Source organism: Cyrtonyx montezumae, unplaced genomic scaffold (genome assembly GCF_038088225.1).
Source record: "Cyrtonyx montezumae isolate F1298 unplaced genomic scaffold, pur_monq_1.0 scaffold_1, whole genome shotgun sequence".
NCBI classification, from domain to species: Eukaryota; Metazoa; Chordata; class Aves; order Galliformes; family Odontophoridae; genus Cyrtonyx; species Cyrtonyx montezumae.
Genome location: NW_027071825.1, coordinates 10,612,840 through 10,638,767, shown reverse-complemented (window position 1 = coordinate 10,638,767; position 25,928 = coordinate 10,612,840). Strand labels below are relative to the sequence as shown.

General features: G+C 35.3%; 1 protein-coding gene across 2 annotated transcripts in view; it reads right to left on the bottom strand.

The window, feature by feature from the left end:
* Positions 1–25,928, bottom strand: part of AK5 (adenylate kinase 5) — a 77,019-nt gene that overhangs the window by 39,254 nt on the left and 11,837 nt on the right. For both annotated transcript variants that reach the window (XM_065740520.1, XM_065740529.1), the window contains 2 exons: positions 20,893–21,084; positions 2,133–2,223 (listed from right to left, as the gene is read on the bottom strand). In XM_065740520.1, coding sequence (XP_065596592.1) covers positions 2,133–2,223; positions 20,893–21,084 — 283 coding nt within the window. The remainder of the gene's footprint in view (positions 1–2,132; positions 2,224–20,892; positions 21,085–25,928) is intronic.

Below are 25,928 nucleotides of genomic sequence, written 5' to 3'. Positions count from 1 at the left end.
GCACTTGAGCAAAGACAGATGATTGTAAGATAAATTTTCAGTGTGACAGAATACAAACAATTTACTGAAGGACTGATTAGCATTAGAATGATAGCAATATCATTTGGCTGTCAGTAAGATGCTTCTAATACCAATTTTACTGCAACCTTACACTGTTGAATTTTGTGTCAGGTTGTTGCTATTAGCAACAGTCTTAATATGTCATAGGAGGCCACAATGAGAAATTGTATTATAATCCATAAAAACAGTTGTTTTCTTTCAGTGTATATTCTTACATGGTTATAACTGGTTCTTACTAGAGTATGAATTAAATTGATGTGGATATATTAAAATATTATGTTATGTCTCCTTTAGCCACTGGGAACCAAAAGGATTAAAAGACAAAAAGTGATTAAGAGAATGCTGAAATTGTGTCCTTTAGAAATTAAATACCTGGTCTCATAGGATCACTAGAAATCCTGCTTTGAATCTTCTTAACACTATAGGTGCTTGACTTGAGAACTAATTAAGTGATTGTGGCATGCTTTCTGTCTCCTGTTTAGTGAAGACTTCGTTAAACGTATCAGACTTTCAGGGAACTGACCAGAACTCATCCAGAACCACAGTTTAGTGGAAACAGATTAGCTTTTGCCATTCTGTTTTTCAGGGCTAACACCTTTATATCGTGTCTTCCCTCTTATATCACTGAGTGTTAACACATTTTATTAAGAAATCCACCGGTAATTATCAATTAACAATTAATAATTGACAGTTAACAATACTATACAGTGGGAATGTCATTTTTAGGTTTGCAGTCAACCTTTTCTCTGTAGGAATAAGGCTATGCACATAGGAGGTATGTGTGCTGCTTAATGGAGAGAACTAGTGGCCTTTGGTCTTGTGTGCATCTTATCTTGAAAATTACCACTAGAAACGTGTAGGTTTGCTAACTTTTTTTTTTTTTTTTGCAGACTTTTTTTTTTTCCATTTTTTACACTTCTTTGATAACTACTCTATTTCTTTTTGGACATTATCAAAACCAGCCTCCTGGGGGGGTTTTGGAGGCTAACTAGCTTGGAACCCATTTTCAGATCATCAAAATATGACCTAATCTTTCTGTCTGAAGCAGCACTTTGCACATGCAGTGTTAGCTGGTGAGAAATAATCGCCCATTTGTCAAAAAGAGCATCTTGATATACCTCAGGTGATTGTTCATGATTACAAACGACTGAAGTCATCTTGACTTGTCAATTTAGGGCAGACAAGTTTTCCCTTAAACAAAGGAGAGTTCAGATATATGATTTTTCTCTAGTACATGCATCTAATATTCGTTTTAATAGTAAAGCCAATATATTTTATGGAAAAAACATTTTGCCTAGAATTTCTTTTCTTTTTTTGTGTGCTCCTTTTCAAGACAACATTTCTGATATCATGTACCTATATAGCCCTCAAAATCTACTTGGAAGGAGGCCAGACATGCCATCTGTAAAAAAATAAAAAAATTAAAAAAATTAAAAAAAATAAATTGTGAAGGTACCAGGAAACATTTTCCTGTAAGCCTCAAACAAAATATTTCTGACAGATGTCACAGATTTTTAAGGCTTTGATTTTTTTTTTTTCAGCTGCTGTTTCTTCTTTCTTTTTTCCCAGTTCTTTGTACCTCACAGGCTTTTTCTTTGAAGGTATTCAAGCCTCAGTGAGCACATATAATAAAAGTGATAGTAGTAATAAACCTTTAAAAAAAAACCAAACAACTTTGCTGTCTTATGCTTACACACAGTTTCTTGAATTAGTATCAGATTTTAGGGAGAAAGTATGATGATCATTAATACCTTAGGCTTTCAGGTGACACAGATATAATCTGGAATTTAAACATGTCTGGCAACTGGAATCAAACACCATATACAATTTTTTATTAATGATATAGTTATTTGGTTTATCTACAGTGTTTTATAGCCAGCTTGTAGAAAAGCAGGATGCTAGCTGGGTTGTATGAAGTTATCAAGTGTAAAGAGCTTTATTTGCCGTTTGTTGTGGAATTTGAATTGGGTCAAGACTTTGCTACAGTACATATACTTGAGGAATATGAAAAGTATCCCACCACTGTCAAATGCAGTAGAAAATCGTGGTTCTTTAATCTTGCATTAACTCACCTGCTGCAGCCTCTTTGTTAGCAAATAGCTTATTGTCAACTGCTGAACTTATATCAAAGAATACTTCTTCTTCATCTCTGTCTGCATCAAACTATTAAGAAAAAGAAAAAGTGGCAATCAGACACTACTTACTACTTGGCTGATCATCAGTGTGTAATCCCAAGCTGCCTTAATTCATTAGGAGTCCAATTTTCTAGGTTCTGTCCATTGCAAATTTTATGAACAATTCATCTTAATTTTTACTAAACCATTTTGTCAATTTCTAGTTCCTTGTCAGGAACAAACTGTAGTAAAATTAACTTGATTTCAGAAAATGAAGTTTCAAAGCAAAAAAGCAATACTTGTAAAATCTATTATGTTTTAGATAATGGAAAAAAATGACAGAGTAGTGACCATTCATTTTCACCTCTTTTCAGATATAGTGTAATTAACTACGTATAATTTATAAGAAAAGCATTTTCAGGAACCCCTGAATTATCTGAAAGCAATTTGAGTAATGCATGTGTTCTAGTAGTTATACAAAATTCTCACACAAAGGTGAAGTATTTTTGAAAGTGCATCTGTTATATAGAAAAGAAAGCTTTCCTTGCATTGGCACTAGCACAGACTGTTCTCGTGTAGATATAAATTAGGGAGCAAATGACAAATAATTAATTGAATTTATTTTAATTTTGAATTCTTTTCCTTTATCCTGTCTCTTGGTAGTCTGACGCTGCATTTCCCAAGTTTTCTTTCAGCTCTCTCCAGTAGGTGTTCTCTAGGCCAGGTGACATTGTTTGTCAGTTTGGGTTGTTTGGTTTGTTTGTTTGTTTCCCTTAAAATATTTAACAAGATTCATTCATTTAGATCATCATTTGTTGAGCTTTATTGGAAGAAAAACTAAGTACATTTTATTACTCTTGCTTTAAAAGTTTTCTTATTTCTTGAAATTGAGGCCAATTACGTGACTGTGGAGAAGGGAAATCCCATAGCCCTCTGTTACTGAAGCAACCAAATAATGTCGTGTGAGATGCCTGTCGTTCAGTGCATGCCCCCTGTATAAGAGTTGATATTATCATTCACTTTGCATCTTCAGTGTAATATATCTTAAGATGCAGAAAATGAACCACGGGGTAAAAAGCACCATGTTACTGATTGTAAATCTGTGAACTTTGGTGTGTTCGTTCTTCCATGTTCGAAACTGTCGAGCACTTTTTCAGATATCTCACCAATACCTTTCTGTCTCATGGTAAGAAAATCTCTGGCATGTAAAAGCTCTGGAGAGAGAAATTCAAACCTCACTAGGAACTTGGCCGCTGACATTTATAGAGATTAAATATTTTTCTAAATATCTATTAGAGAGGATAATGCAATAGTTAATAAGTAGATTATGGAGATACTGAATTCCTTATGTAACACCCACCATTGCTGAACCAGCATTAGTCTTTTCATTATACTTTATGATGACTTAAGTAGCATCTATATACTACTTAATTAACCTAGTCTGTTATGGGCTAATGAAATTTGCTTTCTTATGGAATTTTCCATCAGCATCTCAGGGTAAACCTAAAGGCAAATCAGCCATAGATTCAAATTATTATTATTATAATTATTTAGAATGGTGGATGTCAGGAATAGTACAAAAAATATGGAAAGAACATTGAAGAGACGAAGAATGATTCTACAGACTAGAGCTGTTTGAAAGAAATAAAATGGAAACTTGTGTGGAGCCAGAGTATATTAGAGAGAGGCAATTGTTTATATATATACATATATATATATATATATATATATATATGTTGCCAACAGGCTAAATTCTCAAAACCTGAGTGCTCAAATTTGTACTAGCTCTGTTATAAATCATCAACATCTTAATAGGTAGATTTATACTTAGCTCAGTGCAGCAAGTTGTTTCTACCATGGATGAGCCCACTTTCATTGTCAATATATGGAATTTTCAGATTGTTTTTTCAAATCGATTTTGTGGCTCCAACCCTGAGACCAAACTCCAACTGCTCAGAAAGTTCATCCTGTAAAGAAGCACAGTTGTCCATCTGTCTGCGCAGACAGATTACTAAATTTGAGGAGTTTTCCATCTTGCTCAGTGTTAATTGAAGCACAAAGTGTTATTGTTTATTTAAACTTGCTTGCGTTTTCCTATTGGATTTCATCTTAATTTGTGTCAAAACTGAGGCTTCTGGAAGAAGTAGTCTTAAGTGAAATGTTAGGCTACTGATGGGCAATGTATTGTCAGTGCAGAAAGAGCGCCTTTGTAATTTCTTCCTTTGTAAGGAAAGTATTATCTCTGTGAATTCTTTTGTGGTAGCTCTCTCTGAGGAAGCACAGGGTATGCTTTTCTGTATGCTTCTCAGTAAAAAATATTTCTTTATTTCCGAAGGACGATGAGTTGTATAACATTTGTTGACATGTGTAAGCACAAAACCCAGTACACTGTAATCAAATTGTGTTTGATCCTTACTGTGTAGGTCATATCACAATTAGAGAGACGACTGACTTACTTTCTCATTAATAGTATTTCTTTGAGTAATTCAGTTTACCGTGAAAAAAATGTATGATCAATCTCAACATGTTCAGAAGGTTCCTAGAACTTGAAACGTCAACTTCCTCATTCAAAGAACACCAGCTGTGCTCCAGCACTTTATAAAATCTGAGCTTTGTAATGAAATCCTATATTGTCACCTAAAGAAAAATAATTTGAAGCTTGCACATAGGCTCATTTTTTATGCTTGCAAAATAAGAATAGTAATATCCTGAGCCACAGGAAGGAAAGGTAGCTTTCACAGGGAAAATGTTTTCAATGGAAAATAAGTAACTGTGTAAGTTCTTATCTTCACTGAATTGCTAAGCATTTTAAAATGAAATCCTTTGATAATTCTTGAATAAGTCTTGAATAAAACATAGAAGGTACTCAAACAACACTTCACAAAGAACAAACAGCAGACAACTTCTTTATTTTTAACAGAGCATGTCTAAACTGGTTGATTTCCTTACTGAAAACAATACCCTATCTGCTTCAAAACTCAGCTCCTAAAAAACAAACAAACCAAAAACTTAAATGTATGTATCTACTGGTATTTGTATGGATGGCTCTTTTTTCTTTGTAAAGTCAGTGGAGTTTGAAGTCTGGTCTCACTCTACGGTTTTTCCTTTGATAAGGCACTAATGGGGTTTATGTACCTTGCCATCTATTTTGCTGGGGCAGGTGAAGAAGGAGGAGCTCAGAGGATAGGAGAAACACATCTCTTTTAGAGACCTGGCCAAAACTCTTAGCCAACAGGATTTTTCTGGAGAATTTCCTAAGCATGTTTGGTGGCTGGACTTGGTAAGAACCTATAGAAGTGTTTTTTCCATACTAACACACACAAACATGCAAGTAGCAATTTCCATATCACTTCTATAGGGCAGTCTTGCTTCCAAGATGCATCTCCCTTTGATTAAGGACAGTTTGAGAGACTGGTGTGTCCAGCCTAAAGGCACATAGCTAATGAAGAGCTGGAATGGAAAACTGAATAAAAGTCTGAGTTAGGAGGTGCTCCAAGGTATATTTTTTACTCTACCCCTATAGAACTCAGGAAAATATTCAGCCTGAGGGAGAGATCACCTTCATTCTGCCTCCACTGGGTCTAGGAGAAATCGTGTTTTTATTGTATTGCACCTTAACCCTAAAGGAAGGGACAAGGATTACAGATTCAAGTGTGGATAGACGCTGTCCAAATTCCCACAGCATGAATAACTCATTGTTGGCAGTTTGCTATATACATCTCAGTGACATTACAGGAAGATCTTTGATCACTTGACTCTTCTCCAAATATCTCCTGTGCTGCATTAGCCAAATACTTCAGTGTTCCCATTGCTACAGCCCTCAGCTCAGTGAAACAACTCTTATTACAAATGTGATTTCCTAGAAAAGGTTATATACTCAACAATTGTAACTCACATATGGCGATTAAAACAAGTTTTAAAAAAATTCAGAGAAATAGAATACATTCCTGCCCATAAATAGTATTCTTTTCCAACTATACTTCGTATTTTGATTCAGTGAAAAGCACTGATATTGCTGCTAAATGCCTCAACATTTCCCTTTCAAGATGAACAGCATTACTCCTGTTAGCTTTTGTAGCAGAGTTTCTGAATGAAATTACTAAAATATTGCAGACTGGTCTTTTTGTGTTAGATAATCTCAAGATATTATCAAAATATGATTTTTGCCTGCATGTTGTCAGAACTTTCTAAGGTGGAATACTACCAACTGAAAGCTAACATGAGAAATCCTCCTTAATCTCAACTGTACGATAAAATATGAGAAATAAACTTGGATCCGAGGACTAGCATATGGGTTATACAATAAGCCTAAACATTATCTGCTGAAGTATCTTAATATGTTAAATCTGTATTTCATTGGAGAAAAAATTTGAAGTTTGTAGGTGTTGGAAACATTGGGAAGTATAGATGGTTTGATCTGGAGTTGTTCAAGGCCATGCTGCGTGGGATCTAGTTAGTATCTGATTTAGTGGTTGACAACCATGCCTGGGGCAGTAGGGCTGGAACTTTGAGGTCCTGTCCAACCCAAGACATTCTAGGATTCAAAGATTCTGAGTGGAATTTCAGATTGTAAGATTTAGAATGTTACTAGATTTTCCTTGGAAAAAAAAAAGAAAAAATCTACTTCTTAGCCAAACGTTTCCTGTGTATGTAAAATTCTGATCTAGAGTAAGCAGTGTTTCCAGTGGTGATCTCTATACCAATCAACTTCATAAAAGCATTGGTATTGTTGGTAATAAGTATCTCTCTATTCTTTTTTAGTCGAAGAGCATTACGTTTTGATTGTGTTATTGTTTGTCTCTAGGAGCATGACTTGTACCAAATCTGGGATAATGTTGAGCAAATGTCAGTTTGAGTTTAGGATTGGCTTGTAAAACCAGCTTCCAATTGTGCTGCCTCAGGAAGGACATGAATTTGTTTCCTGCAGCAAGGAGTGAGCCTACTGCTATTTTAATTTCTATACCAGAAAGTTCTGTTTAGCTGTATGAATTATTGGAGCATGTTGGTTACTTCAGAGCACTAAGGAGACTAACTGATTTATAAATGAAAGCTGGCAAGCTAAGGAGATAAAGATAGAAACTATTGCTTGAGTCATCATGGAATGTGACTTTCTTCCATGTAACATGCATTTTTTTAATATGAATGCAAAAAAGTATCCCACATGATTATGTAGGTTGAAAACATTTTTCTAAAATACCATAACTAGAAAAGTGGACAAAGTGGAACTGATTGTCATAATTTGTTTAATTTTTCAAAAGCTTTTGATGTTATTTCTATTCAGAGGCTATGAAATAAAACATATTTGTAGGGAAACGCTAAATAATATAATGAATTTAGAAGTGAGAAAGTTAACGTGATAAATATCTGAGGGATGCCTTGTCAACAAGGTAGCAGGCAGAATAACCACTACTTTGATCAAGGAAACAGAGAACAAATTAGAAAACTAGAGCAGCTCGCTTACTTTGGGTAGGGAAATGAAGTCTGAGAAATGGGTTGGGATATTGGCAAGAAAAGAGTGTAATGTGGCTATAGTGTAAGCTGCTGGAGAAAGATGAAATATTATACAGGCTTCATTTGAATCTTTCTTTCTAATGCAATTTCTTGACTTTTTTTTTTTTTGTAATCCTTTGAGTTAAATGAATTATAGAATACAGAAATAAAGAATATAGAAACTCTACTACTTGAGATATAGTATAGGTTAATAGATTGAGATATAGCTTATTGCAGGAAAAGCAATCCAAGTAACGTATATTGTGTATTTATACATCCTTTATACGTCACAACTCTCTTTTTCTTTAGTTTACACAGAAAATTATAACTTTGATATGCTAAGGGAGAATCTACAGCTTTACTTTTTCTTAACATCAATTATTTTATAAGCTTTGGGTCTTCTCTGTATTACAGTGGCTTCTGGGTAGTATTCACTGTCAGTACAGCTACTTTACCATTGCTGTATTTTTCTGTTGGATATTACATCATAGAGTTGCTTACATTGTAGATTATGTCACTGCCATCTTGTGAAATGGCAGATGGACATTTCAGATGTGAAGCTTCTAACTTTTCATTTTCTAAAGTTTTTGGTTTTCTTTCATTATCTGTTTGTTTAAAACTGTTTAAGCAGAATGATCTTAATCATACAACTGTGCAGTAATACTCATTTCTACTTGGACTCAGAAAAAATCAAGGATAGCAAACTGCAGAATCAAGTGTTATCAAAGAGACTGCTTCTATAGTATGTCAGCTCAGAGTTCATGAAAGGGATATCTTCCCTTCAGCCTTCACTGCAGTTGTAGTACTGACTTCAGTTCAAATGCTGACTAGAAATAATGGCCATTTAGAACATTTAAAAATTATTCTTTGGTTTTGATTTCTTTTCCTTTCTTATTAAAAATTTTAATAATTGTATTAGTATGTTTCATGTTATCCAGAAATGACATAGGCTCTGGCGTGATTATGGACCCTGAAAAACAGGATAGGCTAGAATGTGGGTTAGGCTGTAGGAGAAAACCTTGATTTAATTGTATTTTGTGCTCCTAATTACTTGACAAGCAGCCATACAATTGTAACTATGAATTAATGCATGTTTATGTTAACAATAGAAAACTACTTCAGTACAATCTTATGGAAGCACTGTAAAAGCAACACAGTGAAAATGGGCATTTCTTCATGCTTCTGAGATAAAGGACATATAGAAAATGAGAGATGCATATGACGAATTCCAAATTATCTACTTCCTATATTGCCAAGATTTTTTGAAAAGTGGCAATATGAATGGTTATAAACAATTTAGTCTTTATTTTAAACAGATTCCGCAGTTAAAAGAATATTAAGATGCAAACCTTATGAGTAGAACAAGCTTACTATTAAGTTGTGTGATGGTTAGTATCAATTCATTCAATACTAGGCCCAAAGGTATCTTTCTTTGCATTTTTTTTATGTTTAAGAAAAAAATCACAATGAAGCGATTGACATTTCTTTACCTTTGCTCTGAAATTACTTAGAGTGTAGGGGGGGAAAAAGACTATAAATATTTATATATATATATTTTAAATATATATATATATTTTTTCTTACTGAAGAGATTATTTGGAGTGGGAATTTTAGGTTCCCACTCTTATTTCTTGTGATTTAAGACGAACAGGAAGTAGAAAGCAAAGCGAAGTATTTTAAGCATTCCTCTCTTTTCAGTATTTTTTCCTATTAAATTCAAACACTGTAAAATTAAATAAATAAATAAAAGTTCACTCTGATGGTCACAGTCTTCACCAGAAAATACGTGTTAAGCAATGTCAATTCTGACTCAGTCTAATAGTAAAGTTGTGATAATCTGTAGAGCCAAGACAAGATTTGCAAAGTTGTCCAGAAAGTTTAGTTTCTAGTCATTAAAAGTAGTTGTCAAAGTCTTAATGAAACAACAGATCTTTGTATGTAAAACAATATCTGACTTTAGCCCTCTATTGAGGAAGGTGTGCTTGGTGATGAAACAACTTCACACTCTTCTAAGGTTATGTTTCTGGCTGCCTGCCTTTATTATGTATTCCACACGATTTCTTTGTCTTCAGAAAATTCCCATGGGGGGGGAAAATAAAAACTTACTGTAGGATAGCTGTATTATCCTCTTCGGATCCGAGCAAGAGTGACATCCTCATCCAAAGGATGCTCCCAATTACTAGTAATGTTTAGGTAATGTATCAACTACTTTTTCCTTGTCTGTACCTCTGTGTTATCATATGCATTATGAAATCTAAATGACATATTTCAGAACCAGTCTGTAGATGCTCTTTTTGGACACCTGGTACATATGTTTGCTCAGAGCAAGATTAGGGACAGAACTGCTACTAACATTGGTGAGAAAGCAAAAGATCGATTTGACATAATTTTGTGGACATACACATTTCATTTTCTCTTTATGGAATTGCCCTATTTCTTTTCTTTCTTTTTCTTTTTTTTTTACTAATGTAAAAAATACAGGAAATGTTGTCTTTGCAAAGTGTGCTGCTTTTTCTCATCACTTTTCCTCAACCTTTCTTTGTTACTTTGACACAAGACATTTGACTCATAGATAGCGAGAATGTAAGGTGATGAATTTTTCTCATATACCCTTCAGAGAAGTGTGTTGTTGCAGATGAATGAAGGTTAGATTTCACCTAGCAGGCATCAACTGTGAAATTCCTGTTAGAATCAGTGGAATAGTGTCGATTTACACCAGTTTATGATCCAAGCATTTAATGTAGAAGGACACATTTCTCTGTGATTATGAATTTTTAACTAAAATCAGAGAGAAATTTAACTAATTGTTTCCATGATTCTGCACAGTCTAAGCGAGCAATTGCAATTTAGAAACACTAGAAACAGCTAAAACAAAACATCAGAGGGAGAGCTTCAAAACCCAGCCATAAATTCATGGGTGAGATGACCGTAATGATCTCTGCCCTTATAACTTGATATAGTTTTGCATGCTTTATATTCATTCGATTGGGAAAGCCAATAGTTGTCACAACAGATCTGCAAATAAAAGGAGGCAAACAAGCTTTAGGATTATGATACTGCCTTCAAAAAATCATTGACAACTGTATAAAATAAACCACCTTAACAATGCAGAAGCAGGCTTTCAGAATAAGAACTTTAGATTAATCAATGTTAAGGTTGGAAGGGAGGGCTACAGCCGCTTACCCTGTTCTTTTTGGATAATGTAGACAAAATAATTTGCCAATAGTGTATGCATAAAGCTTGTAACTGCTGTTCTGAGCTGCTTGATTTCTAGAATAATACCCACTGCTGAGGTAAATGTCTGGGAATAACAGATGTGCCTATGAAATCTTGGCTCTCGAATTTTTAGCCTACATTTATTTTGCTTCAATTTTCAGTTAGTGGCATTGAAGCTCCCAGCTCTCCATCACAGATTTTTAAACAATTAACTGGTCTCATGTGCATATTGTGAAAACCAGTGCGTGCACAAGCCAGCAGCAATGATTCTGCAAATGCCAGGCAATCTGTCCACTCCTTTTTTAAAACAGAGCATTGGCAACTGCTTGAGGTCCCAGCAGCTACACTAATGGGCAGTTGTTAAATCAAAATTCTTTATTTTGTTGTGATTTTTTAACATGTATGTGGCTATGCATTAAAAGCCTTTTAGTTAGCAATTCTGAACTGTGCTGCAGCACCTTGAGTCAGTGGATACCAGTGGGAGATAATGTGAATATCAGACCAGAGTTTTCATCATCTGTTTTTCATAAGAGCAACATGGAAGTTCTAAAATCAGGCCAGTAGTTGATATCATGCTCTTTTTTTCTGCTATGAGATTGCAATTTGGTGAATAAGAAGTTATGAAAAACAGGTTCTGACAACTGTATGTATCTGAACACAATGTTCATAATGTTTGTCCCTGCCTCAAACACCACCAGAGATGGTGGAGAAGCCTCTCTGTTTTTATTGTTTCTGCTTGTGACTTCTCTAATTGCCATCAGTTCATAAGCTCGCTCAGTTAAATACAAATTCTCAGTGTAAAACATAGCACTGCTTTCAGTCTAGAGAGTAAACAACTTATTTTCCAAATGAAAAAAAAATCAACTAGAAGGGTATCTTTGTACAACTAACCTAATGTAGCAGCAGTATTTCTAAAAGCATTTCACTGTCTTTTCATGGGTGAAGAGGATGGCGTGGGAAGTGTCAGATATTTTTGTTTTCAAGTGTTTTTTGAAGGCACTGTTGCAGTGACTGGATCTGATGACTGCATTCCATACTGTCACTATTGCCAAGGAGGAAAGCTTACAGATTTCCTTAGCTTGGACTCAAGTGATCTAGCTCTCAGAAATTTTTGAAACTCGCTGTCCCAGTTTCCAGAGAGCTGTAATCTCTTACTTAATTCTAGCAGTTCTGGGGCAGGTTTATACTGCAAAACAAGAAGATCCTAGTTATTTGTAAAGCTTACCCTGTATTAAAATTGCACCAGGAGAATAGGAGAGCTAGCTAACTATGTATCCCCTGACAAATGAAATTCTGCCCGGCCCTATTCACACTAAACAGTTTCTATCTTCCATTAATAGCCCTCCATCCGATCTTGAGATGTTGACTTCAGCCTTCTTCCAGTGCAGAATGCAAGAGCCTGCAGAGAACCCCTTTATCTATGTTCCCTGTGCAAGCAATTGATTTTGCACACCAGCTGATTTTAACAGATCCCCTGATGTGAACTCAAGTACTCTTTTACCTTAAATAGTGAGAAGCCTGGACACTTGCCTATGATTTATTTTGCAGAAGGTTTTCTACATACTCTCCTCTCAGAGCTGCACCATTTTTTATAAATACATAAATTAAAAATAATCACTGGGGTGAATATTTGTCTTTTTAATCCTCAAGCCAATCTGCGCAGTAAATAAAGATTAGTTTCAGGTCTATTTTCAAGCCTCAAATGTTAGTTGTTTTCTAATAAATCTTTTTTAAGGGCTTATTTATTTATTTGTTTTAAACAGCACAGCTAGTGAATTTCTGGTGGAAAAAAAGTAATTTTATTTGAAATTTACTCATGACAAAAAGAGCAGACGTAAACTTTAAGTTAACATACTTTGCAAATATTGATTATTATTTATCAGAACGGTATGCACCCTTGATAACAGGCCTTCAAATAAATTCAGTTGAAATTTATTTCTAGCATCGCTGCCTGTTCAAACTGAGGGACAGCTATCATTTGAGGCATCTGTCAAAAAAATACTGTCAGTGTTTCTGAAATAGAGTTCTAACCTTAATTATGAGAGAGTATCCAGATCTGTATAACTTATTCTGTGTAACTCTTATCCTACAAAATTCAGTGCTTTTCTAAGAGATACTCTCCTGCATGTAGTTAAAGATATAACAAATGGCTCTCAGAACCAAAACAAAAATGACTTCAGAATTCATGTGGCTCCTGACCCTCTTTCTAAATTCAAGAGATATGAGAGAATATGAATTGTAATGAATGAAGAAAAGCTTCTGTTCACAGTACAGTTCTTGAACTCATTTGTGTCTTGCAACCATGAAGTCAATCGGAGTTGAAAGCTAATGTACCCACAAAACCTTTGATGGCCATTATAGAAGGCTGAGGCAACACAGGTCGATTGAAGAAGAGAAGAAAATTGTGATTATGTTATTGTAAAAAGAAAATCAAGAACAGAAATGAGCAGTACTGAATGTAAGTGAAATTGGTAGAATATTTCTAGCACAATTTGTGAGATAAGACTTCAGGATACAAAGGATTATTGAAACTATTTTCAGTGTGTTATAGACTGAGAAATTTAATAAGCAACTTGAATATAAACTGTATTGCCCACATCCTAGGTTTCCTCTCTGTAAGGGTTCTGTGCTTATACAGAAGTTAGTTCATTTTAGTAGAGAGAACCAAAAAAGCACAGAAGGTGGGATACACTAGGAAACCAGTGAAAATAGTGTTTTTAAATTGCCTAATTGGCCTCTTGCAGTGGTAGGAAAAGGAGATGGCACAGGCATTCTAAAATGTGTATTATTACCAAAACATAGTAGATGGTAGAAAGCAGGAGAAGATCTGAAATGCTTGCAGGACAGAGAATTTTGAAGTGCTAGTCTTGAAAATGTAGATGTTTTAATTTGACTTTGTGGTTAAAAGTGGGAGGGGAAATCCAGTGGAGGATATAAAGAGAATATTTTAAGATCTGCCTAAAAAATACTTACAGCAGAACAGATCAAGGGGTAATATATTTATTAAAAAAATCCTTGATATATAACCAACAGATGATAGCAAATTGTGATGAAAATATACCACATTTTACGTGTTAATGTCCTCTATTTGCTGTACCATGAGTGGCTGCAATGTTGTGCTTTTGGCATAAGAGATTGTGTTCATTGTGAGTGGGCACAACAGTTCTTCCTTCACAGAATATAACAATGGTATCTGTGATTGCAGTGTTCCAGTGACATTTGGAATTATTTTACCATTTTATTATTTAAGTAGATTACTGAATTTCCAAATGTGGCATGGTGACAGCAAGGCGGAGAGATATATTTACTAGCCATTAAAGTTCAGTAGTGTTCAGATGGGATGTTACAATTGCTACCTTGGAGAACAGAAAGGATGATAATTGTGCTGGAGAATAAAGGAAGTATGCATAGTTATTCACAAATTCTTTGCCAAGAATTGTAGGCTGTGTCTAAGTAATAGAAGGCAGTGCTGTGTGGAGATGCACATGCTAACTCTAAGTGATGTAACAGTGGTTGCCAGGAGCAGAACAGCCATATGAGTGGTTACCTGATGAAAGCATCAGGGAATATAAGAAGCAGGATATATTTATGTCAGTGAAGTGCTAAGCTAGTGCAATAGCAGTGTTTCCTAATTCTGAGGTATTGTGTAAGGGTCTTGAAAGCACTGCTTGGTAGTTTTTTGGTTTTTTTGTTTTTTTTTTTTCAGTTGTATTAGAAAACAAAATCCTTGAAAGAGCTATTAGAAGCATTCAAAATGATACTGTGCACATGTGAAGATGTACGAGGGGAAGGCTACTGTTCTCACATTAGCACTGTCTTGTGTATTGTGTTCCCTGAGTCAGACAATACATGAGTATCTGTTCAGCTTTCTCAGTTCCTCACTAACACTGTAGCTGTATCTAACGAAGTACTGTTGAACATAAATGCCAAAATAAGACTTGAGAATGATAGAGAAAAAAGCCACAGTGGTCTGGAACATTAGCTGCATCACTTTTTGCTGACAGTCTAAGCATCTCCTTCATTTTGACACTTCCTGAGCATTCACAAATATTGAAAAAGTTATGTTTACAATATATTAAAAAAGAAGGGAAAATCTTTTGTCTGTTTTTCATGTAGCGAATCTGCAGAAAAATATTAAAAAAGGAGGACCAAGAAAATGCTCCATAACATGGTGTGATGAGAGGACTGTCCACTCAATTTCATTTCACCCCTTTGAATCCAGAGTGATTGCATCTGCTATCAGATCAAACATTCGGTTACCTAGTGTTAAAAGGAATATAAATATTAAACAGCAGCCAAAACTACTAGATTAAGATTCGTGAAATATAGAAGTTACATTCCGTAATATCACCTAATGTATTTATATTTTATCAGAATTGTGAGAGTGAGAGCTTGTTGGAGAGATGAAAGACTGCTGGTATCTAAAATTCTTCCATCAATCAAATGTCAGCAAAAAGGGTTTTGACAAAATCAGGAAATCCCTGACTAAAAAGTTTTCACAGGGAATATCCACCAGGAGTAATCAGAACTAAAAATCACTTTTTTTTTTTTTTTTTGGTATTTGGGTAATTTATTTTACAGAAAAGCATGACTGAAATGTGGTTTTGGTTCTTCTGCTAAGTCCTCACAAAATCAGATGCAGTTTAATACAGGAAAATTTGCTCATGGATGCCAGATATTCTTGATCCAATGAAAAAAGTCTTCCCAGAGATAAAGTATTTTTTCCATGCTGATTTCTTAGCATGGGATTCTTCTAAATAAGAAAAAATTAATCTTCTGTAAATCTCACTTTAACTGCAAGTAGGAAATTAGAAGCTAATTATCACCCAAAGGACCCAGCTTAATTACTTTAAGGTGAACAATTTAAAATAACTTGAAGAGTATGTAGAGCATGATATTTTAAATATCTCTTGCAGTTCATTTCTCTGCATGATAACTTGGCTTAATCACTTAGCTTTAGCTCCAGATCTGTAAAAACAGCACTGTTAATTTTGAACATGCATCAGCATTCACAGTGACAGAAATAGATAAAATGTGAGACAATGTGGCTGTCAGAAACAGCTTTCCCTCTCTTGTATTCCTAAATCAGTTTTGAACCATATGCTCATCACTGACCAACTATATGGATGCAATTTTCAGTGTTTTTCTTTCTTTTTTAATCATCTGCTTTTTTTTTTTTTTTTTTTTTTGCTCTAGCAGTTAGTGGTTAAAGGGCAAGATTTCAGAAAGCTTGTGTTTACTTAAATCATCACACTTTTGAATTTAGAAAATAATACAGTGCTGTAGCAATTCTGTTCCCCTCAGCAAAGAATTACCAACCTGAAGGTTTTTTCTGCACACATGCATGTACACAGATGGCAAGTTTCCAAGCGTGGTCACTCTCTTGCAGACATTAGCATTTCAGTATGCTGAACTTACTAGCATAAATCATCCAATAAGAAGCTGAGAATATTTTGAAGCTTTGGAAGTATATATGGTGCACATGCTTCTGCATATACACAAATTAATCATCTCTCCAATACAGAATGAGTATATATTTATAAACGGTTTGCTTAGGTACATCTCCACATATATTTCATTCATAGACGTACTTTGATATGTTTTTCAAAATAATCTTGCTTAGTACATGAATGGATGGTGTTGAGACACCATGTAAAACCTAGCAGTGATGACAGGATATATATGCATGCTCTAGTTCTGCAGTTCCAGAGGAAATAGTTACAGAGACAGGCTTGCTCTCCTGTCCTAGTTTTCCTGCGGAAGAGCTATCAAATATAGCAGAGATGCACAGATCCTTAATTAGTGGTGGCAGCTAGGTGACTATCATTGTCTGCTGAGATTTGGTTACCTGTTCTAAGTTTCAGCATCTTTTTCACTGCTTTGAATCACCAAAGTTTCATTTCTTTGAATCGCCAAAGACAATGAAAAGTTACTCTAATTATTTCTCATCTAACATCTCATTTCCCTTGCATAGGATTTTTTCTTATGGTTACATAAGCATATAAGTTCAGGAATCCACAAAAAGATTCAGGGAACTATGCAGTAAAACACAAGAAGACTCCTGAACTGCAACCAAAACCCATGGTCTCAGGGTTCCCACAGAGAGGTGCCTACGTTCTTTGTTTGATTTGAGAAGTTTCAGAAATACTCAAATTTGGCTCTTGCTGACTCTTTCTAGTCAAGAAACAAGAAGTATCCTGAAAAGCCAGTATGGTAATCACAGTGAAAGCACACCTAACATGCTCCTGCAAGTCTGTGTTCATGACTACTGTATTTTTAAAACAATGCAATTTTTAAAACAAAATTGAGAATGCGTTGGTTCACTGGGACAGTTAATGGGAAATCTCAGCTCAACGTCATCTGTAAAGCAAAGCTCACATTTCTGAATTGTGTGGAGAAGGGGTATGCTGAGAAAAGGACAAGTCCATGTTTGAGTGAAACCATGTGTAATGCGTTTGTAGTACTTTGCTGCCAAAAGTCCAAGATGCATGGCATCAGATGGCATATTAATGCAGTCCCAAGCCTCTGGTGGAGAAGTGAGATCATGCAGGGGAGGTGCTGGCTAGCAGTCTCTATTCCTGGAATTATTTCAGGGAAGAGAGTGTGGGACTTTTTAAAGATTATTTAATATGAAACTGCATGGAGAAGAACATATACCACTACCACAAAAACAAGAGCAACGAGTAAGTCTTCCTTTTACCAGAAGAGATATAAATGCCTTTAGTGAGGAGAGGATTCTCAGAGCTGAGTTATGGTTTGTGAGAGGTGCCAAGTGGTGGCTCCCATCAGGTCTGAGCAGGGTGGAGGGTCAGATCAGGTGTTTGCTTACCATTTCCTATCAGTAAAGTCTGGACTGACCCTGAGAACTCCTGACAGGACCCACACTTCTCAGAGGGAAGCAAGGCAATTTAAGGGGAATGAGTAACGGAAAGTCCTTTGAACTCAGAATTCAGAGCTAATGAAAGAAAGAAACAAGACAAAGCAAAAGGCCTAAATCAAAACCAGAAGTTGGACAGCTATATGATAGCACAGAAACTTTAGAAATGGATTATAACTTAAACTTTCACTAGTGTATTGGTAAATCACAGCCTGGAGCTGAAGTTCATGTCAGTGTGCAGTGCTATTGAAAAATGCTTTTTATAACCAAATCAAGAGAAAAAAATTATATAATGCTGTTCCGTAGAGAATTTTTCCATGACAGTTGACAGCCATTAGGCTTGTTTGATGCTAATGAGGGCAGACAGCTCTATAAGCTATTTCCCTCACCCGCTACTGTTTCACTTCTAAATTTGTGCTCAAAAACTTGTTTCCAGCTTCAGCTGCTTTTTCTCATTTTTCTTCATTTCTCTGACTAGTCTGAAAGTCATTTTAATGTTTTGTGTAGCCCTAAACAGACAAGTGAGATACAAAGAGATTGGTAAAATCAGCATTTTCCGATGTAGGATGCTGTCCTGTCTTAACTGTTGAAATAAGGTTCGCAGCCTTCTTTTAATGCATAATGTTTCTCTCTCACTAAAGGTAGTCTTCCTTTTTTTTTTTTTTGAACACACACTGACTTATTAATATAACAAGGTTGTTACTGAAGCACTAAGCTTACATTGAATTTTTACAAATAGTAATTAATAATAGTAAATTATTTGTAAAAATAATATATATTTATATATATCAGATGAAATTCCAGTTCAAGGGATGACTTAATCATCCTTCAGAAAATAACTAGTAGCTGGGTGATGACTATCACTGGAGTAGGAATAGCAGAGATTTAAAATACATATCTGAATAAGACGAAGCAGGGACCCAGCTTTTCCTCTATCCTACAATCTTCCCATAATTAACTTTGGCGTGGTACAAATCACTAGTTTCTAAAATACAGGTTCTTTCAACTTCCCTGCATTAGAATGGATTATGTCTGATGGAGTGTTTGTAAGAAATAGATCTGGAAACAGAGTGCACTGATGTCTCAAATGTAGGTTGAAGTGTTAGTATTACATTTGTTATGCAGATACATACTAGTACATGCGAGCGGAAGATATGACTTCCACCAGGAGGAGGTGATGAGTCCTACACTGGTATTGGATCTGATAGCTTTGGAAAAACTTTTTCACTGATTAAAGGCTATGAAATTTTTAAGGTTTTTTTTTTTTTTTTTCTCAAAACCAAAAGAAACATCAAGCTCATAAGGAAAGAAGGCAGTGGGATTTCTGAGTGATAGCAAACATGAGGCAGAGTAAGAAAACATCTGTTATGTCCATTGATGTTTGATTAAAGGAATAGGACAGTAAGTTGGCAGAAATACAAATAGATTTCCCATTGGGCAAAATCATTTCCAACAAAATAAACACGTTAAAAGTAACTCTTGTCAAAACTCAAATAATGCTGGTCTCTAAATTGAGCACTAACAAAAGGAACAAATGATGATAAAATAACCACTTTTTAATGTTGAAGTTTCAAACTTTCTGTAGAGGTGTGTAGTTTTTTATGAGGGCTTAGCATATGTCTCCTTTAAGTCCCGTGGTTTTAAAAATGCCCTTTTGTAGGAATTTTTACTTGCTTACTTGTTCTGGAGTATACTTGCTTAATCTATTTCTTAATCTATTTTCCATACTTCTTTCCCAGATACTCCTTTTTTCCCATTTATTCCCCACCAACTTAGCTGCCCTAAGCATCTGCAAAGTGTGTTTTCCATATGCAATGAAATCTTACAGAAATGAGATCTGCCTTATGTATTCTTCATCATCTACAGAAAAAGATACCCTCATCTTCTGGCCATAAAACTAGCACTGCATCTAACTCCCAAGGCTCAGCTTGACTACTGCATCTTGCTTCGTAACAAGGGAAAAGCAACTGCTTTGGTGCTGCTCTAATAAGACATGTGAACCACAGTTTCAGTTCCAGTTCTAGCCAAATGCCCCCACATGCTTTCTCTACAAAAGACACACTTTCCCTGAAGAACTACACAGGCTTTCTGTAGGAAAAGCATTTTTAAAGGCTATAGAAATATTACAAAACCCATATTTCCCCAGTGATTTAAAAAAAACTCCTAAGACCTCCAGTCCTCTTATTCTTCCAAATATAGTTAATGACAATGCTCAACAAAGGTTCTCTGGAGAAAATGAAGCATTTCTTGGGATTTTCATTCTGAAATTCCCAAAGATATTGTATTGTTTTATTAGGACTACCAACACCATTAGATGTCTTCACATTTAAAGACACACTGACCAGTACGTGGAATTTGTGATATTTGGTGTGAGGAGAATGCATTTTAATTATTCAGGCTATTATAAGAAACAGAGGCCAGCTGTGATCTTATAGTACCGTATATACTACCAAGTTCCACACACTGTTACAAAAAGACAGCTTGTAAATTAGAACTTGTCACTGACTCAACTGTTGTCAACTGCTCATTGAATTAACTACAATTAAGTACTTATGTACTTCAGGAGCACTTAGTAGCCCTACTTCTATTGTCTCCATCTAGCTTTATTTATGCATGCAGCTTTTGATTTCTTTTGTGGTTAGAGGTTGTCTTTCTTGCCCTGAGTACTGCAGAAATCTGTATTCTTACTGATTTCCAAGTGGTCTATTTACATCCCAGTGTTCTCATCACTGTAAAATGAATGTGTAAAATGAATGGCTAAATCTGGTATCACCATCTTGGCACAATTTGGAAGATAGTTTAAGTCCATGACAATATTACCTCTCAAACATACTTACATATGCCTGCACACACCCTTTGACTCTCACGTACTGTTTTAGCATAGCAATTAAGAAATGTTATGGATTTGTACAGAACACAATGTAAGGAATATCATATACTGAAGTACCCCTTGAATTCATATCTACAGTCAGAAGACAAATGTTTGTTTTCAGTCAACAGAGTTTGTTTGTTTTCAGTCAACAGAGTTATGAAGAGCTAAAGCATAATTTATTTTGCCTATCTTAAAACAAAAGAAAACCAAATAAACCAAATATAACTACAACAGTTTTCAGAGGTATATAGTAAAGGACTTACTGTGACGATTAGCCCTTTTTCCTGGAAATATTTAACCAGTGGAACAGCATTTTGCTTGAAATTCATTAATCTTCTTTGAGTAGCTTTCAGGTTATCATCAGGTCTCCCTTGCTGTTCAGCACGCTTCAGTAACCTTTCCTTGAGCCTTTGATTGGAACATGCCAAGAACACCACCAAATCTGGGGTACAGATCTGTGGAAAAAAGCAGTTCAAGAAGCCTGTGAATAAACTGACTGTTCTGCAAAACGGAATTCAGCAATTCCATCACTAGATAAGGCTTAGCTATGCAACATTTACATAAAGTGGATCTTTATTATGTGATTCATTTTTCTATTATATCTTTGGGGGATGAGAAGAAATGATAGACTTGAGGAAGACCTTTTTCTTACATGAAGGCCTGTATATTTGTCTCATATGAAACTAAGGAAAATATTGAAGAAAATTTGTTACTTCACCCATGAAAACTTGTTTAGCCTTGCTTGCTGTTTTCCTTACAGGAAGGTTCCCCTAACTAAAACTCAGATCTTTATAAAGAGCAAAATACAAGTGCCCCATATTCTGCAGGAAATGTATGGTTTTCACTTCAGGAAGATTTTTACCTTCAGTAAGGGTAGCATTTGAAATCCAGTAGCTACTATGGAGATGACAGATGCCTAGGACTAGGGGAAAATAAACCTCTTCCAAGATCCACAGTGAGATTTGGGATGCAGTCTGGCATGGTTCACTTTTTCCTTTTTAATGAACGTTTTATAATTTCGCATGTCCCTTGGTAGTACAAATTGTCAGTTCAAATATTACATAAATATTGTCTGGACTTGACATTATTATCCACTTATTTTCCTGTAAGCCTTTCTCCATTCCTCTAAATTTCACTGAAGCATAAGTGCACTTTTCAAGAGGTTGGATGGCAGTTAAAAGGATTTTAATTTTTCCTATACTTTTTAGTCAGTGTGGCAACATCTGTTTTAGCCTCCACTTAGTAATGCTGCTTAATGCTTACAGGCAGTTTTCAGAGGCTGTCACTACTTAGTACATATGCTGGAAGAAATAGTCAGAAATGTGAATTCAAAGAATTTTACAATGTACAACTGTATGTTGACCACATTCATAATATCTGATTTTGTTCTTCTATCTAATTTACTGTTTTTACAAATAAATCTCTCTCTCTTGAACGACTCACTTAAAAATCTTGTTAAAATTGCCTTTTAAAATGTTTGTGTTAGATTTTTATGCAACATGGACTTATTCAAAGTAGCTCCATTAAATGAAGGTTGCTTCGTTAGAAACATAACAAGGAATTGGAAATTGGGAGTTTAAAGAACATACAGCAATAAAGAAATCCAGATTTTGACATAGATCTGCTTAAAGAGAGTACAAAAGAACATAAGATATCAAAACCTGTTGGGTCAAGGAGCACTATCTCATGAAAGGGAATGACTGATGCACATTGTAGAGGATAAAGCAGAGATATCTCTTTTCCCAGTGTGGATATGCAGCTGACTGTACCTTCCTAACAAATTCTGCAAAAAACTGTAACTGTAAATTAGAGATCTAGAAAAGTGAGGGACAAAAGTAATTTATACAAGTGAATAGCTTTATTTAGTATTTCCAATTCTGCAGATTCCAATAGCCATGAGGAAAGATGGTAAGAAATCTTCAGATGAAGCAGTAGCTTCAAGCTGTAACTTCAAGCTGTAGCTGGCCTTCTTCCCACTTGCAACACTTACTCCCAAACACTTTCAGGACTACCACCTACCATATACTCAGGTCCATGAAGTCTCACTAGACCTCCTCTGGTGTAGAACCTGAGCTCTTGCTTATCGCATAACTAAACCTTACACAGAGGACTTAGAATAAATAGATTTCCTGTTAAGTGAACAGCTCTAAAGGAGAAAGAGAAAGAGCCAAAGGAAAGGTCTCTTTGAAGCAAACCTGGGACTGCAGCTTTCCACAGTCAGCCTCAGTTCTTTAAAGAAACTGTGGCTGAGTAATTGCAACCTCACAGCGAAGGAGGGATCTGAAAGTCATTGTGACCCCATCAGGTGTGACAATTCTCATCTGCTTAAATCAACAAACTAGGCAGACTACAGCAGATACTTCTTTTCTAAGAAAATGGGAAAACATACTCTGGGCCTATTTTTTTTTAAGTTTCGAATTGTAAAATGAAGATAATAATGAGATACAGCATAGTAATTTCTATGGGAAATTAATTAGTCTCTTAATTATTTCCTATTACATTCTAAAATGGAAAGTTCTCTACGGGAACTAAGTATTGTTCTTAATTTTCCGATTTGTAATAGTAACAATCCAAAAGACAATATCAGAATCCCAAGAACCAAAGCTATTGATTCTGACAGTCTGGCTTTTGTAATTTGAAATACATTTCATTCACTGAAATAAAATGTCATCGAGAACAATGGCTACACAAAGTTCACAGAGCTTAGTTTTAAATGAAGCATTGAGCAAAACTTTTTTGGAAGTGGAAAAAAAGGTAATTCGAGTGTATGTGAGAAAGGAATACAAAATAGAGCCTGATTATGTGATGCCTTGTTGAATTCCTCTCTTTCATGCAGAATACTCATCATCATCATCATCAGAAAGTAGCTGGAAATCATTTAATAAACATGTTTCTGCTTGTTTTTTGATGCATGAAATAGGAATTTCTATATCCATGTGGAAACAGACTTAATGGCATTTACTATGTTTTCCAACATGCATTTATAACCTGCAGGATAAACCCTTGAAAGACTATTGATATTCCACTCCTGTTTTCATAAATGCTCTGCTTCCATTTATCTCAGTTGCACCCATTTGGAAAACATGCCTATAATTAAGGTGGAATGTAACAGCATAGTGTGGTCATATGGACATCTGATTACTTCTCCAGCAGTATAGATAGCTCCCTATAAATATGAGTATAGAACTGATTTTCTTTTTTTTCTTTCTTAACAGAGAAAAGAATTTTTTATGACTCATCTGAAAACAAGACTAATTCAGAGCTAACCGTTGTTGAGTATTTTCACTAGGGAATAAGGTTTATTCTTAGACCGAGCTTACAGAAATGGTCTTTTGTGTATAGATCCAGCAGAGATCCTTCATGCTGATCCCCCCTAAAACACTCATCTGATGTAGAAGGTAGATAGTCTTATATCCAGGGTAACCATATTTAACTACTTACAAACTGGGATTAGGCAGAAGAGAAAATCTTGGTCTATGGGAACAGATAAGTTTCTGTTACTCACAACTTTCAGAAATGTATCTGATACAAAGAATGTATGGCAACAGCTTATAATACCAGTGGTAGGAAATGTTCAGGCCTCTCATTCTTTTAGAGCAGTATTTACTAGTAAGTAAATCATACTCTCTTTTGGTCTAAATCTCCTTTCTTAAAGTAGTACAAAGAGTAAGTTAAGAGTATTCCATTCAAGTCAATATCAAGTATCATCGAGTCCAACTCCTGCAGTCTTCAAAGGCACAATAAATGAGAAAAAATTTTAACTCTATTTTTTTTCTTTAACTTTATTTCAACTCCACTAAGAAGTTCCCAGAAAACTGATTGACTTCTTCAGTACTCACAGCTATGAGGTCTGACAGGCTGAAATGAATAACTGACCATTAAGGAATTAAGCTGGTATAACTAAGTGACCAGAATGGCAGAGTTGCTACTGGCCTGTGAGCACTGATGAAAATCTGCTAAGACTTCTTTCCTGATCAAAATATATGGATGATAGGAACAGTGATATTAAAAAGCTCAGAATAATAACACAAAACTTTGAATTCTAATTTAAAATTCCTCAGATCTGCAAAGTGCTTTTCATCCACTTACTCCAGATTGACAGCATAGCTTGGAAACAGAGCGAGTTCCTTCTGGCTTCTAGATCTGAGCAGGAATAGAAGTGCTGTGATTCTGTGAGTGTTGCAAGTGATACACTGACTTATCTTAGGCACTTTAGTCACTGGTATGTGATGCGTTTTAATGCAGTTCTGCCTAGCAACACTTTAAGTACTTGCTGTCCACATCAGAGCCTGACAACATAATAAGAAAGAAGTCATAATTTTTTTTTTAACTATAACTATCTTTGGGAATGTTAGCATAAGTTGGTATGCCTTGGCTTGTTTACTAACATTTTACTAGAGAAAAGTTTAGCTTCTGGATTAGTTAATGGGATAAAAAAGTACAAGAGCAATTACAAGTGAATTTCAACTTGTTCTTTATGTATTTCTGTGCCATATATTATATAGGACAGGCATTGTAACCAGAGTTCAGATATATATGTATTCATTTAACTTTTTCACAAAATAAAGTGGTAATGAAAACTAAAATGTCAGGGCTCTGTGTGATAGCTATGTCAGCCGTAAAACCAAAGGAATTATTTTAGCATAATTTATGTTGAGGCTATGAGCAGATTCAGTGCAGTTAAATTCTGTGTGTGCCTGCAAGAGAAACCAGGTGCCGTAACTGACTTAATCCTTTTCTGCTGGCTATTAATACAGAGAACCACTTCCAATATAAATTAGTTTATCTTTGCAATAACTCAATGCAGTTCTTAATAGTGAAAGCAATATAATAGTGTATATAAAAATGTTTGGTAAGCAGAGTTCAAGGAATTACAGTGTGTTTGGGAGCAGTTCAGATTTTATGCCTTTCAGTTCTTTAACATTCATAATATGCAGAGGCAGAGAAAGGGGAGATGGTGTGGCTTAGAACATATAAAGTATATGGATAACAAAACAATATAGACTTACTGTGATTAATAAAGACCAGATATACTTGATCTCTTGATCTATAATTATTCTTGGTTTTTGCAGCCTGCTTTTTTGTAGACCTCCTATTCTCCTTACATTTGTTCAGCCTGTGTTTGAACCTTAGCTATTCTCTCAGTATCCTGTTGCACTCTCCTCTAGTTCCATACAGTGTAATATCTTGTTCTTTACATTCTCCCCCCTGCAATTTATTTTTGGTATGCTTGGAGTTTTTTTTTCTGTCTAGGTAAATAAGGGCAAAGGAGAAAGGTAATATGGTGGAAAATGCTACT